Source organism: Papilio machaon, chromosome 5 (assembly GCF_912999745.1).
Source record: "Papilio machaon chromosome 5, ilPapMach1.1, whole genome shotgun sequence".
NCBI classification, from domain to species: domain Eukaryota; kingdom Metazoa; phylum Arthropoda; class Insecta; order Lepidoptera; family Papilionidae; genus Papilio; species Papilio machaon.
The window spans coordinates 4,654,467-4,667,993 of NC_059990.1; the positions used below are offsets into that span (position 1 = coordinate 4,654,467).

Genomic DNA, 13,527 nt, shown 5'->3' on the forward strand with positions numbered 1-13,527 from the left:
ATGTAAAAAGAATGCCCCGGGTGAGGATCGAACTCACGACCTTAAGATTATGAGACTTACGCGCTGCCTACTGCGCCACCGAGGCTACGGGAAGTGTCTTAAAATAAAATATGTTTATTGATAATTATAAATAAAACTGATAAGTATTCTATTCGGTAATAAATAAAATACCATTTTACATTTAACTACCATAAAAATTAGCACCCGAACTGATTTTTAACAACATACTTTGTGAAATGTTTCAGGAAATATCAAACCGGAAATAGGGATGAAAACAAAACCGCTTGGAAAGCAACCTTCGTTGCAGCGAAAGTTGGAAGAAAAACAAGTCGCGTGATAAACGGCTTCACTTAAAGACCTGCAATCAAACGACACTATTTTATAGCTGACTTTACAAAATAACATGAACTTAAGTTTTGTTTTGTTCAATTATCTTGCTTTAACTGTTGTTTGTATTCTAAAAATCTACTTACGTTAGATGCTCAAAACTTTTTCTCTAACAATTAAAACAGACATACTGATATAAGTTAAATAAAATTATATTAACATAAAGTTGAGAACTTCAATTATTAAGGGATATGATGTTAGTTCCTCAATAATTTATACAAACGGGAAAAAAAATATTTCTTTGACTTCTTTGGTTTTATTGAACGACTAACTCCAAATAAGAAGATCCTGTGTGTTCTATTATCTCTAATCGTAGGTTTTTGAAACTAAAATATGTAACATCCCCTTTTAAATCATAATTTTATCTCTGTTTTGTGAAATATAATGACAGGGACGACGATATTTTTATACAGAGATTTCAATCTCAGAAATCAACGGTTAGTTATATTCCTAAAGTTGGCCCTGAAATGGTACTAGATGTTGATGACCTGTTCGGTGAGGGAACTTTCAAGTACCTCAGCACTTTATAAAAGCAATAAATGAATGTACAATAATACGGTAGTGATGACGATTAGTAATGCATCTCGCAAGATGCAGCGGATGAGCTGTCCTGTAATCAGATAATACGTCGGTTACGGCGTGTGCCGGCCGCGCGCTAGATAATTCAATTTACGCCCTCCGAGGCCACATGCCGTGCGCCCCACGCCACTTCGCTGTTTTTAATTAACGAATATACATACATTTTTTTTTGAGTTGAGATGATTGCTACGTTAAAGCCACTGTTGTATGCCCAGTGCCGTTTTAAGACAGTGGTCAACGCAAGATATTTAAATCGAGGATGAATCCGATTAAATGAAGAAATTAAAGAAAGACAAAGAAACAGAAGGCTTTCACTCATGGTTGGTGCAACGTACTTAAGAGTTACGTATACGAGTAATGTAAAATAGATAATAAAAAATATAAATATTGTCGTCCATCATATTATCGCCTATAAGCTATCAAATATATATGTTTCGATAAAATATCAACGCCGAGATGCAGATCATGAAGTAAACGTGCAATCTCATTTAGCTTTCAAGCATTTGATTCATCATAATAAATGCATATTTACATATAGCGTGTATATCAGAGTAAATACAATGTCGTAGGGGTTTAGGAAGGGGGTAGCGGGGCATCCCCGGCGACGGCGCACCTGAGCCTGTGATTGATGACGACCGTAGCCCGCCGCCGCTGTCTCTGCCGTCGAGAGCGCAGCCGCTTTACTACATTATACTAACTTTAATCAAAGATTCTTAGTAAAAGTCTGTGCTAGGCTTTAATGATTTAGGGTGCCGACAGCGAAACGTTTACTTACGATATACGGAACGGCACAACCAAGGCCGAAAGAACGATGAAGAGAGTAGTAGAGTAGAGTAGTACTAAAAAGATGCAGAAAGCGTAAGGCTAACACTACTAGTATATTAATATATCTGATAATGATGAACCTATGCTTTTGTAGATACATTATAAAGTAATCATTTACCTAATTTTAGTTCTTTACTATAATTATTGTAATGAACAAAAGTCTTACGTAAGTTAGTGACAAACTCGATTGGAATAACACATAGAACTTACTCGATAGCTACTTTACATGGACTAAATCTAACTTCCGAAGAACTTGCGCAATTCAAGTAAATAAAGCAGACCGCCTTTATTTACACAGTATGTGCAGTTCTGTTGGCTGATAGCTAACGTTAAGGTTGGCGGAGGGGAATATCGCGCGGCGGACTTCGGCTCGGCCTTGCGACTTGCGACTTGCGAGTGCTGCCGCTGCTTGTCAAAGTGGCCGCCGGCGTGTTTGCACGACTAATGAGCGGCTCCCCGGAGACATCGTGTTTGCCCCCGGACGCCCCCGAGCGCCCCGACCTGGCTTTTTCCTACGCTCGGCTTTGCTCAAACATTGCCCTCCCCCTCGACCCTACCCCAAACCCCCCATTCTCCATGTTCAGGGGCTCTACGTCGCAGTCTCTATTTGCGCCCCACTCTATACCGTATCGGACTTTCAAGTGCAAATTGGAAAATTGTTAGCAAACTTTTTACAAACCGCCGAAATCGGCTTGATGTATGCGTAGATGTTTAAGGAAATCAATACCTGCTCACATAGGTGGGCACAGTTAATCAAAAAGTTAACTTCGTTAATCGTTAATTCGTTAAATAAAAATTTAACTTCGTTAATCGTTAAAGCGTTTAATTTACGAAAATTTAACGCAAGTTAAAGTTAACAGTTAAAGTTAATTTTTGTTTATATTACGAGTATAAGGCGCAAGCGGGAAATGGCCATATGAATAATCTCCGAATCGTATGGACCGATTTTGTCGAGACTTTCAATAGAACTTAGGCTATTTTTTTACTGCCCTTACGAAATCTCGGGAGATCGCTAATCCTATCTATAATTTAGTTATATAATACTAAAATATAATTTAGACAATAGGAGCGATGTAATAACGCCTGTACCATACTAATGACGTAGCATGCACTAGTTACACACACTTTTATACTACACTGACAATGATGGACAATTGACTTTTTCAGTCAATTTTTTTATCGACAATCCGACGTCACGGAATTAGAGAGCTAACTAAGGGCCACTGTCCACGACGGCGTAGCTTCATAGACGCGTATTCGTCATTATACGCTTGGTGTACGCTTGCTTGCAGCTTACATACAAAACAATGTAACTCTGTCGACGGAGCGGCGGCGTCGCGCTCGCGTCGCTGCACGCAAGCTTCATGACGCCTGCCGTACTGGCTGTCGTACGCCTGGGCGTACAAGGAGTGAACGCACGTCATTTTTATTGTAAAAAATGGCGGGAACGGCTGCCAAATTTGTTCAGATCATAGAAAAATATCCGTGTTTGTATAACACTAATTGTAGTGGACTGTATAAATGAAACTTCTTCTTGAACGGAGATGCTTACGCCTTTATTTCTCCCAAACGATTGGACCATTTTGAAAACTTACAATAGCTATTTATACTAAGTTCGCCGCAGCTCCAACAAACGTAACACTGTGCCGCACCGTTCTTTAGCGGGCTTCAGTTAAAACAATGCGCGTCTTTCTGTGTCGTCGGTTGATAAAGGAATTGACAAAGAAACCCTATAGCAGACCGCTGTGGCGCCACAAGATAAACATAGAACCGACGATAACTGTTTGAAATCTTAAACTTGTCTCGACGCGAGTTCAAGAGCGGCACGTGTAACATGAGTTGGTAACTACGTCGCCAACAGCTCTCCCCCCGGCGCAGCTTGCGTAGCCTCTTCTATTCCTAAGGCGACGATCCTACTGACGGTCCGCTTGAAGACTCCTGTTCTGGTCTTGACATCGACGACTCTGACGCCGCCGTCGGGTCCCGGATATGTCTGCGAGACAACCCCCAGTGGCCACACGTTCCGTGGCAGCGTTGGGTCGGCGATGACTACGATGTCTCCGGTCTGCAGTGGTCGTTCTCCTCTTCCGGACTCGCCGCGTGGTACGAGAGTCGGCAGGTACTCTCGTACCCATCGCCGCCAGAAGTGGTCGGCAAGCGCTTGGCTGGCGCGCCAAGTCCGTCGATCCTCTGCGTCGCACGATCCGTTGGTTGGAATTCCCGTCGATGACCCCAATAAAAAATGGTTCGGGGTAAGCGCCTCTGGCTCCAGGGGGTCGACACTTACATGTGTCAGTGGTCTGGCATTGACTGAGAACTCGATTTCAGTCAACACAGTTCGAAGCACCTCTTCTGTAGGCGCTTGTTCTTTCATCGCAGCATTCAGTGCGGTCTTGACTGATCTGATTAACCTCTCCCAGGCGCCGCCTTGGTTGGGCGCACCGGGAGGAATAAACCGCCATTCCATTCGGTGCCGCAGTCCCTCTCCTCGAAGTTCAGATGCCCACTCGGTGTATGCAGTCCGCAGTTCTATGTCGGCTCCTCTGAAGTTCGTAGCGTTATCCGAGTACATAAGTCGTGGCCATTCTCTTCGCGCCGCCATCCGACGTAGGGCCATGATTGCTGAGTCTGTTGACAGTGATGCTACTATCTCTATATGGATGGCGCGTGAGGTGAGACACGTGAAAAGTGTATTCCACCTCTTTTCGCGGCGTCTTCCTATCTTCACTGTCATCGGTCCGAAGTAGTCGACTCCACAATTGGTGAAAGGACGATGAAATGGATCGAGTCGTGCTCGCGGCAGGTCTCCGGTGACTGGTTGTCGCGGCTTGGTTCGGCGCACGCGACAAAATGCACAGTTCCGTTCCACTGTGCGCACCGTTGGTCTGAGATGAATGATCCAGTAGCGCTGCCGAAGATCATTTATCCCGCGTTCTCTAATTGCGTGACCTGCAGCACAATGTTTGCGAAGCACGATCAGCTTTGTGAGCGTATGTCGCTCGTCCAGGATGATCGGACGCTTGACGCTCGCTGGAGTGGACGCGGCTTCGATGCGTCCTCGGACCTTGAGTACTCCGTCTTCGATCACCGGATCCAGTCTGTACAGTCTACATGATTTCTGTATAGGTCGACCTGCTTCAATACGGTTCATCTCTTCGCCGAAGCATTGCCGTTGCGCGTGTTGGATGAGCAGTCTCTCCGCTTGTTCCAGGTGACGACATTCGAGACGCGTAGCAGATCGGCGAATCCCGATGTCGACGAAAGCGATCGCTCGCGCTGTTGCCCCGACGAGAGTTTCGTATTTAGAGAAGCGTTCTGGATCAGGTAGCCAGGAGTTCGTCTTCCTCTTATCTTCTGTCACGTGCATAACTTCCGCCTCTTTCGGTTCAGATATTATTTCGGTGGGCCACTCAGACTCTGGCTCACGCAAGAAAGCAGGACCCCGGAACCAACGATCGTTCACGTTGGTTACACTATTAGATAGGCGGGTCGCATTGTCGGCTACGTTTAGATCGGTGGGAAGCCAACTCCACTCGTGCTTCTGCGTAAGCTCAGTTATCTCTCTGAGTCTGTGGGCGACGAAGGGTGTGTATCGTCGAGCATCGTGGCGTACCCAGTAGACTGCTGTTATATAATCAGTTCGGAAATCGGTTCTCTTGTTGGCAATATGATGGTCATGTTTCCTCAGCAGCCCTTTCTTGCAGCCTCCATCGATCCTCTTAATGGATTTCTCGACGATATTAATTTCTCGTTGTACTTCATCGCTGACGTGTGACTTCTGTGAGACTCCGAAAGCTTTGGTCGTGAAATGATCTTCCATCAGTTCGCGCAGATCTTGGTCGTTCGTGCATTGTTGTATCGGTTCGTATACATGTAGCACGCGTTCGGTCTGTGCTATCGTTCGTGGCACCGTTCCGTGTACCACCCAACCGAGCTGTGTTCGTGATGCCGCTAGCTGATCAGGGCGGCCAACTCGTAACTCACGGGACACGATACATTCCCAGTGGTCTGTCCCCACTAGGATGCCTGGGCGAGCTTCATCGTAGCTTATTTCTTCACTATCTATGTCTTCCAGATGTTCGCCCTTCAAAAGATCTTTGGTTATGGACTGCCTGTGCAGACGTAGATCTCGTATAGTTCGCGCTTTCAAATCGAAAGACTTTTCTTCTTTAAGACCCCGAATCGATAAGGAGACTCGTCGGCTGGAATGTTCGTTCTGTTCCATGTTCACGCCATGAAGGTGCAGCGGTTCTGAAGGGCCTTCGGCTCCGATCAGTTGAGCTAGGCTTTCGTCGATCAAGGTCGTCGTTGCTCCTTCATCCAGCAGCGCGTGGGTCTTGAGCTCCCCCCGTGGACCGCTAATTACCACGGGACAGATCTTCAGAAGAACACTTCTAGGGCCGGTAGCTGATCTGGGCGCTACCGACAGTACAGCTTCTTCGTCGGACTTCTCCTCAGGGTCTGGCTTGACCTCTTCATGCAGTAAGGAGTGGTGAGGTCGTTGGCACCCATTCACACCGCATGCCTTGGCTCTGCATACGATGCGCCTGTGTTTGCTTCTAATACATCTGAAGCAGATCTTCTTTTCTTTCACCAGCTCCCACCGCTGTTCGACAGCGAGTTCCTTATATTTCGGGCACTCTGGCAACGAGTGCTGCTGCTCGCAGCTAGGGCAGACGATGGTACCTCCTGCGTACTCGGCGACAGCGTAGACGGGTTGCGTTTTCTTTTTCATCATGACGTCAGGTCTGATCTCCCGTTTGGCTGCGTTCGTCGTGCTTGTGCTCGTTGCTGGTGCATATGCGAAGCGTAGCGTTCGATCAGCTTCGCGCATAAGGAATCGTGACAACAACGTTATCTCAGGATCTGTTGCGTCTTCATGTTCGTGTGCGTAATCGCACCATCTGGATCGCAGATGCGGACTCAACTTGTCTAAGATTTCTCGTGCTAAGAGAGGGTTATAGAGGTAACCCCTCTTATCTATTGTCTGCAGAACGCACACCGTGTTCTGCACTTTAATAGCGAACGCGTTCAGTTCGGTCGCCGATGACCCTGGCTTTGGCAGCCTCTTTAATTCGTCTAGCGCTCGGTCTATGAGCACTTCCGGCCTGCCGAAACACTGTTCTAGTGTCTTGATAATGGTGTCAGGGTCTGACGCTGCATGAAGTAGCGCCGCGACAGCGTTCCTTGCTTCTCCCTTGAGGCAGCTTCTTAATCGCTGAATATTTTCTGCCGACGACACGCCATACATGTTCGTTGTATCCTTGTAAGCGGCATAAAACGGCAACCACTCGTTTACGTCACCCGAGAAGATCGGTAGGTCGGTATGCCGTAAACGTGGTCGCGCCATTTTCTCTAATGTCGCTGCCAGCTGTTCGATGCCACTTCTTCTGGTTGGCGTCGGCGATCTAGTTCGTTGGGTGGCCCTAGGTTCGTTGCGCTGGCCACCTACAATCTCCCCCCGTGGTTCAGGAGGGTTTGAGTGTAACCACTCGACCACCTTCTCACGTTCTTGAGCAGGGGTAAAAGGAACATCGGGTAGGCTCTCCCGGTCATCGTTGATGGCAGATACCTCGGCTGCTAGCCGCTTCTTCACGAGGTCTGCCTCCAGTTCAAGTTCCTTTTTCTTAATGGCAGCCAACCGTTCTGCTGCTTTTAGTTCTGCCAGCCTTAGTCGCGAGTTCACGCTGACGTTCGAGCGTTGCGACATTGTTGGCGATCTTCGACGGTCTTCATGGATCGGAAGCCCCGACGAAAGATCTGTGGCGGTCGTCGTAGGGAGTAATGGATCAACCCTTAGATCGCCGCTCCGTTCACCCATATAGGATCGGTGTAGTATGGGTGACGCCGGAGGGTCAGGGTGTAGGCGTAGTCGTCGTTCTAGTTCGATCTGACGTTGCGCTTCTTCTTCCTGACGATCTTGAAGCCGTCTTCGTTCTTCCGCGTCAGCTGCGTCACCTTGGCTCCTGGTGATCACCATCTCGATCTGACAGTGACTGACGTGAAATAAGACGTCTCTTCAACTAGGAATTCGAAGGCAAAATCTTCACAAATAAAAATGATCTTCAAAATAATCTTCGGAAACTAAATTAAAAATAATTTCTTCAAAAACAATCTTCATAAATTCTTGCATAAATTAAAATTAAATTTCTTCATAAATTTTCATAAATCTTCATAAATCCGGCGACGATGGACCAAAACTGTAGTGGACTGTATAAATGAAACTTCTTCTTGAACGGAGATGCTTACGCCTTTATTTCTCCCAAACGATTGGACCATTTTGAAAACTTACAATAGCTATTTATACTAAGTTCGCCGCAGCTCCAACAAACGTAACACTGTGCCGCACCGTTCTTTAGCGGGCTTCAGTTAAAACAATGCGCGTCTTTCTGTGTCGTCGGTTGATAAAGGAATTGACAAAGAAACCCTATAGCAGACCGCTGTGGCGCCACAAGATAAACATAGAACCGACGATAACTGTTTGAAATCTTAAACTTGTCTCGACGCGAGTTCAAGAGCGGCACGTGTAACATGAGTTGGTAACTACGTCGCCAACACTAATCTTGCTGAATATGCTAGAAAAGATTTAACTGAAAAAACTTGGAGTGAGGTGGCGAAAGAAATCTACAGTTGATATTTCTTGCTATAATGGATGGGTCCAATAAAATCGTCTTTTTCGTCGACTTCGAATGTAGAGATAAGCCAAAATAACGTCTTCGTCGTCCGACTGCACTCTCACAAATGATTGACAATGTACGCTTGCAATACGCTTCGTGGATAGAGATCAGTACGCTGGGCTGCTTAAGCTGCACGGCGTATTTTGAAGCGTCTATGCAGCTACGCCTCCGTAGACAGTGGGCCTTAATTTAGACGACACAAATTTTCTATTAAACAGTACGACATGTGATAATATTCCAAAGAAAACAATCAAAACTTTTGTGCAGTATTTTACATTTATCTGTTACTATTTGCACCTGGATATTCATTTGCTCATACTTCAACAACTGAACATTTATTTTTATGTATAATTAGATAATATTTTTTTATTTTATTTTAGCTAAGGACCTACGAACAGAGTTATCATTTTTTACGTACTTTTTATTTATTAATATAGATTTATTAATAAAACTTCTAACATCAGAGGAAACTTATTATAACATTGATAAATAAACTACTCGTATATAAACCAATCCAGTGATACATCTCTACGCATCAAACTATACAACTGAGAGACATTCAATAACTTCTAGCATCTAATGATCTATCGTCCGATCTATTGTTATATGTTAAATCAAGTTAAATTACTCTCAGTGTATAGAGCATACGTTACATGACATAACGAAAACAACCGATCGCGGGTGATGTCTTCTATCTTTCTTATCGCCTATAAAATCGTTATAGTCAATTAGTAAGAATATGTTTTGAATTATTTTCAACGACATTCGATTAGTTTTAAAATAAACTTTCGATATACGTAAAAAAATCGATGTCTTTTTGTAAAGGTCACTTGTGGCAACATTTCATATATTAAATTTAGTATAACACAGTTTAACATTATTTCACTAACATAATTATTTTATCTTTTTCCTCATTCCTTCTCGTTTTGTCGTATACTTTTTTTTGTAAACAAACAAATTATCTTCGCTATTGTCTTTGCGCAGCGCACGTGCATCCCCGACAATTAGAAGGGTTGGGGCCATAAATCCATCGAGTTCGTTATCGCATTCTCTGTGCGGCTGTCCATTTGATCCTTTGTTCATATTTTTGTTGTTTTTAAAATTATTTTTCGTTGAATATGAAGAAGCCCCAAAAAAACAAACGACGGTAATAAACACCTAAATCCCTTTTGTTTTTGAGGAACGTTTATTGCGTGCACATTTCGTCTTTCGAATTTTTAAATTTATTTTTCATTGTTTGTTTCTTATCTACGCAATGACAAAAAAAATCCTATTTGTACGCTTTTTCAAATGAACCATAAACTATTTTTTTTATATTTTTTGTTGTCTTTAAACTCCAACATTAAAATAAACATTTTTGTCTGCAACAAAGTTTAGTTGTATTTTAGGTACGACGTTGAAGAGTAATCTCGATTATTTTGATTGCAATTCAACGCAGAGTTTGTCTCTTTTAATAGATTTTGCGTCTCACGTATAACAATTATTGTATTAAGAGTGTGAGTGTTTTCGAACCTTATGTTGATTTTATAACAAAGTCTTTTTCTAGAAAAAGTGATTTTAAATAAATGAAAACCAGTTTTAATGTGATTAAAATGTAATAAAGACTTTTCGAGACATCATATTTACATGAAATAATTAATAAACTTTGAAGGTGTCTAGCGCCTAAACTTCGCAATATTTGATAGAGGTAAGTTTGTTTAAATCGTCATTATTTTCGAACAAGGATTCTGTGGTACTCTTTTGATCACGTCTATCCCGGCCGCTCGGTGTATTGTATTTGTATAACATGCATCACACTCGCTCGTTCTCGTTCTCTCTCGTTCTCGTTCACCATTCGACTCGCCGACGGTCGCCGAACATAGCTGAACTTACGAATGTAGCCTGATGCATAATTTAAATAAAATGACAACACGTCAATAAGTGTCTATTGTAACAATTAACGGACTAAATTAACGGAAGTAGAATTTAACGGAAGTTAACAAGAGCGTTAAGACTTTTTGAATTTAACTTAAAAGTTAATCCGTTAAGGAAAATTTTAACTTCGTTAATTAACGATTAACGGATTAACGAGTTAATGCCCACCTTTGCCTGCTCAGTACTGCAAAGTTACATTACGATTATGTATATAGGTATAGATAGCAGAAGCAAGGAACAATAGGTACTTAACCGCGTGTGTACGAAAGTAACAATACCTATGGATACTGTAAAACTTCGTTTCATACAATACGTTTATTGTTGCAATAATAAACCGCACTTTAATATGGTTAAATATTTTAAACACGTCGGAAATCGAAATTGCTAAAAAACTAACAGTTAACAAAAAAATGTGACTTAACCACTCTTGCTTGTTGGGTTTCCGAACGCCTCACCTCACTCTTCAATATCAGTGATTCTATTTGGTTTCCCGGGTTTCCCACAGCTATGGACACAAATAAAGGTTCAAAAATACCCGCAAAAATCTTTTTCAGTTGGACAAAAACTGTACAATAAATAAAAGCAATATAACCACGGTATTGTAGTATGATAATTTAACAAAATAAATAAATCCACATTCATGTAATATATTCTATAATAATATTAAATTACAAATAATAATTGTTTATTTAAAATTCATAATAATTTGTAAGCCGTTTGTTTTATTTGGCTACTTTTTGTACACGCGTCATCTATTAAAATTAATGACAACTACTCCTTTGAAACGTTAACTTTTATTTTAGTATTCGTTTAATAGATGGCGTTGGTTTAATTTCCAACCAACCTTATTATGAGAAATGGCAAAAGATTTTTTGTATATTTATTTATGTTAAGATATTAAAATTAAAAGTGAAATTAAATTAAATTTTCTTCAAAATACGTGTTTTATTTTTAAAATAGCCAACAAATAATAATCTACTCAAATAATAATAATAATTTAATATTTACAGCGCCATCTATTTAATGGATATTATTTCTAAAATTGCAAAATATAATCGACAGATGACACTACGTACTATGTTCATTTCAGTTTCATGATAATGGCTTTCCCTCAGATTGGGCGAGTGTCGAGTGTTTATGGTTTTATTCTTGTTTGAAAGACACTAGCAACAATTTTCTGCTTTTAGAAAAGTATCATGAGCATACAAGTGATTTTAACTCTCAAATTATCTAAAAACTTTGATTTACCTCAAAAAGAACGAAAACAATAATATTCTTAGAGGGTAATAAGACGAACAACTTATAATCCAATATTATTGGTGTTATCATTTAAAAAATCACGGTAATTTTTACCTCATTATACAAATTAAATTTGGATATTTTCATATTACCAAAAGGTTAATTTAAAAATAATATAATTTGCAAGATATTTAATATTTTATGCTGAAATATGTGGTTTAAATTTGGTGGGTTGAGGAAATGTAAGTAATAAAAAGCTGAGCAAAAATTTCTACTTACGGAGCTAAATAAATACGAATAGTTAATATTATAACCTATTATATATACATATAACCTATTAGTCAATTTCAACATAATAAAAAAGTAAGTTAATACTTTTCTTTCGATAATTTTTTTTATTCTCCACCCTATAAGATCAGAAATGGTTAAATGGTTAAGCTTTCATACTTTAATTCCGTATAAGAAATCTAAACACGTGTGCAAACACGTGCGAGAATTGAGCGGAAAAAAAATAGTTACAAAAAAACAACTATTGAATGAAATCAATGTTTTGTGAACCATTGTTGTCGCTTCCGTAAGATTACAGGAAACTGAGCGAAGATAAGAAAAAATAACTTAAATATATTCGGAGATTATTTCATTTACCGCGGGTTTCTGAGACCGAAATCTCTGTATAAAAATATATCGGCATCCCTTATCTTTGACAAAACAGAGATAACACTATGTTTTAAACGACTTTTGGTCTCAGAAACCCATGGTTATTCATTATTAGCGGCCATCTTTAATTTCTTACAGATGTTTTTTTTTATAATATATTGTTTGACAGACGTAAGCAATCCACAATAATCAAAAACCCTCTAACTTTTATCAAAGTGTAAAAAACGTTCATTCCTTGAATTAAACTTTCACAATCATAAGTACAGTAAAAAAGGGGTAAAAAGGTTAAATTTTACTCTGCAAAAGTATAATGGATATGTCATAAATATGTCATACATTTTTAGTATAATCTGTGGATAGTCCTTGATATGAAATCGTTAGGTTTGGAAAAACATCTTATTTTAAGGTTGTATAACCGATCATTGCATTATTCGACTGTCTATTTAAAAATGTTTAAATCGTTCACTTAAAAGAAAACATTGGTGTTTCTTAAACTTAATTTTACTTTCAATTTAGCAAAGGTAAACCCATTTTTTCTGGAACTTATTTTTAAACTTGAATGTTGTAAGCGAATAACTAGAACGTAATAAAAGCCAAACATTGTGTTGATTTAATTTTTTATTTAGATTTTTTCATTTTTACAAAATACCCATAAGAGTTGTACATTAAATTCAACCTAAGTTATAGAATATATTAGTCTTAATAACTAACATTGAATAAAAAAAGAAGTTTCATTTGTTTTACAATAAACTACTCGATGGAAAAAACAACACAAAAACAATTGATGGACGAGCATAAACAAATAAATCGAATAAAAAGATTCAAGTAAACAAATTGAACAGGATTTCTTTAAAATATTATACAATTTTTTTTTGACTTCTCATCCATAAATCTATTACACAAAAGAAAAGCTATTTATCAAATCATCAAACGATTCAAATAAATTCAAAGTATTTCTAACAGAGAACTCTCCATAAAATTATAGAAAGTGGCTACTTTTGTTAGTCTATGCATATTTAATTTAAAGATCTACATTGTTTATTCTCATAAGTTCTGGTACCGAAATAATCATTTCAACATTACTTGTAAAGTACAGTCGTTACGAAAAATAATTACAGTTATTAATATCAAATATATAAAGTTCATAAGGACTGTACCCAAGTCAAATACATTCAGTGTAAAAATTTATAGTGAAAGTTAAAAAGCTCATCCATTAATTGTTTTAATTAGTTTATTTATCGTCCGTAAC

General features: G+C 39.9%; 1 protein-coding gene and 1 non-coding gene across 2 annotated transcripts; both read right to left on the bottom strand.

Moving 5' to 3' along the window:
• Positions 1-12: 12 nt before the first annotated feature.
• Positions 13-85, bottom strand: Trnam-cau. Its single transcript has one exon. It is a non-coding gene; the product is annotated as a tRNA-Met (tRNA).
• Positions 86-3,637: 3,552 nt separating this feature from the next.
• Positions 3,638-7,771, bottom strand: LOC106721646. Its single transcript, XM_045678026.1, has one exon. The coding sequence runs from the start codon at positions 7,769-7,771 to the stop codon at positions 3,638-3,640; it is 4,134 nt and encodes a 1,377-aa protein (XP_045533982.1).
• Positions 7,772-13,527: the final 5,756 nt, after the last annotated feature.

Bases quoted from the DNA above. Each gene is read 5' to 3' on its own strand.
- LOC106721646 (XM_045678026.1), bottom strand. From the start codon at position 7,771: ATGGTGATCACCAGGAGCCAAGGTGACGCAGCTGACGCGGAAGAACGA.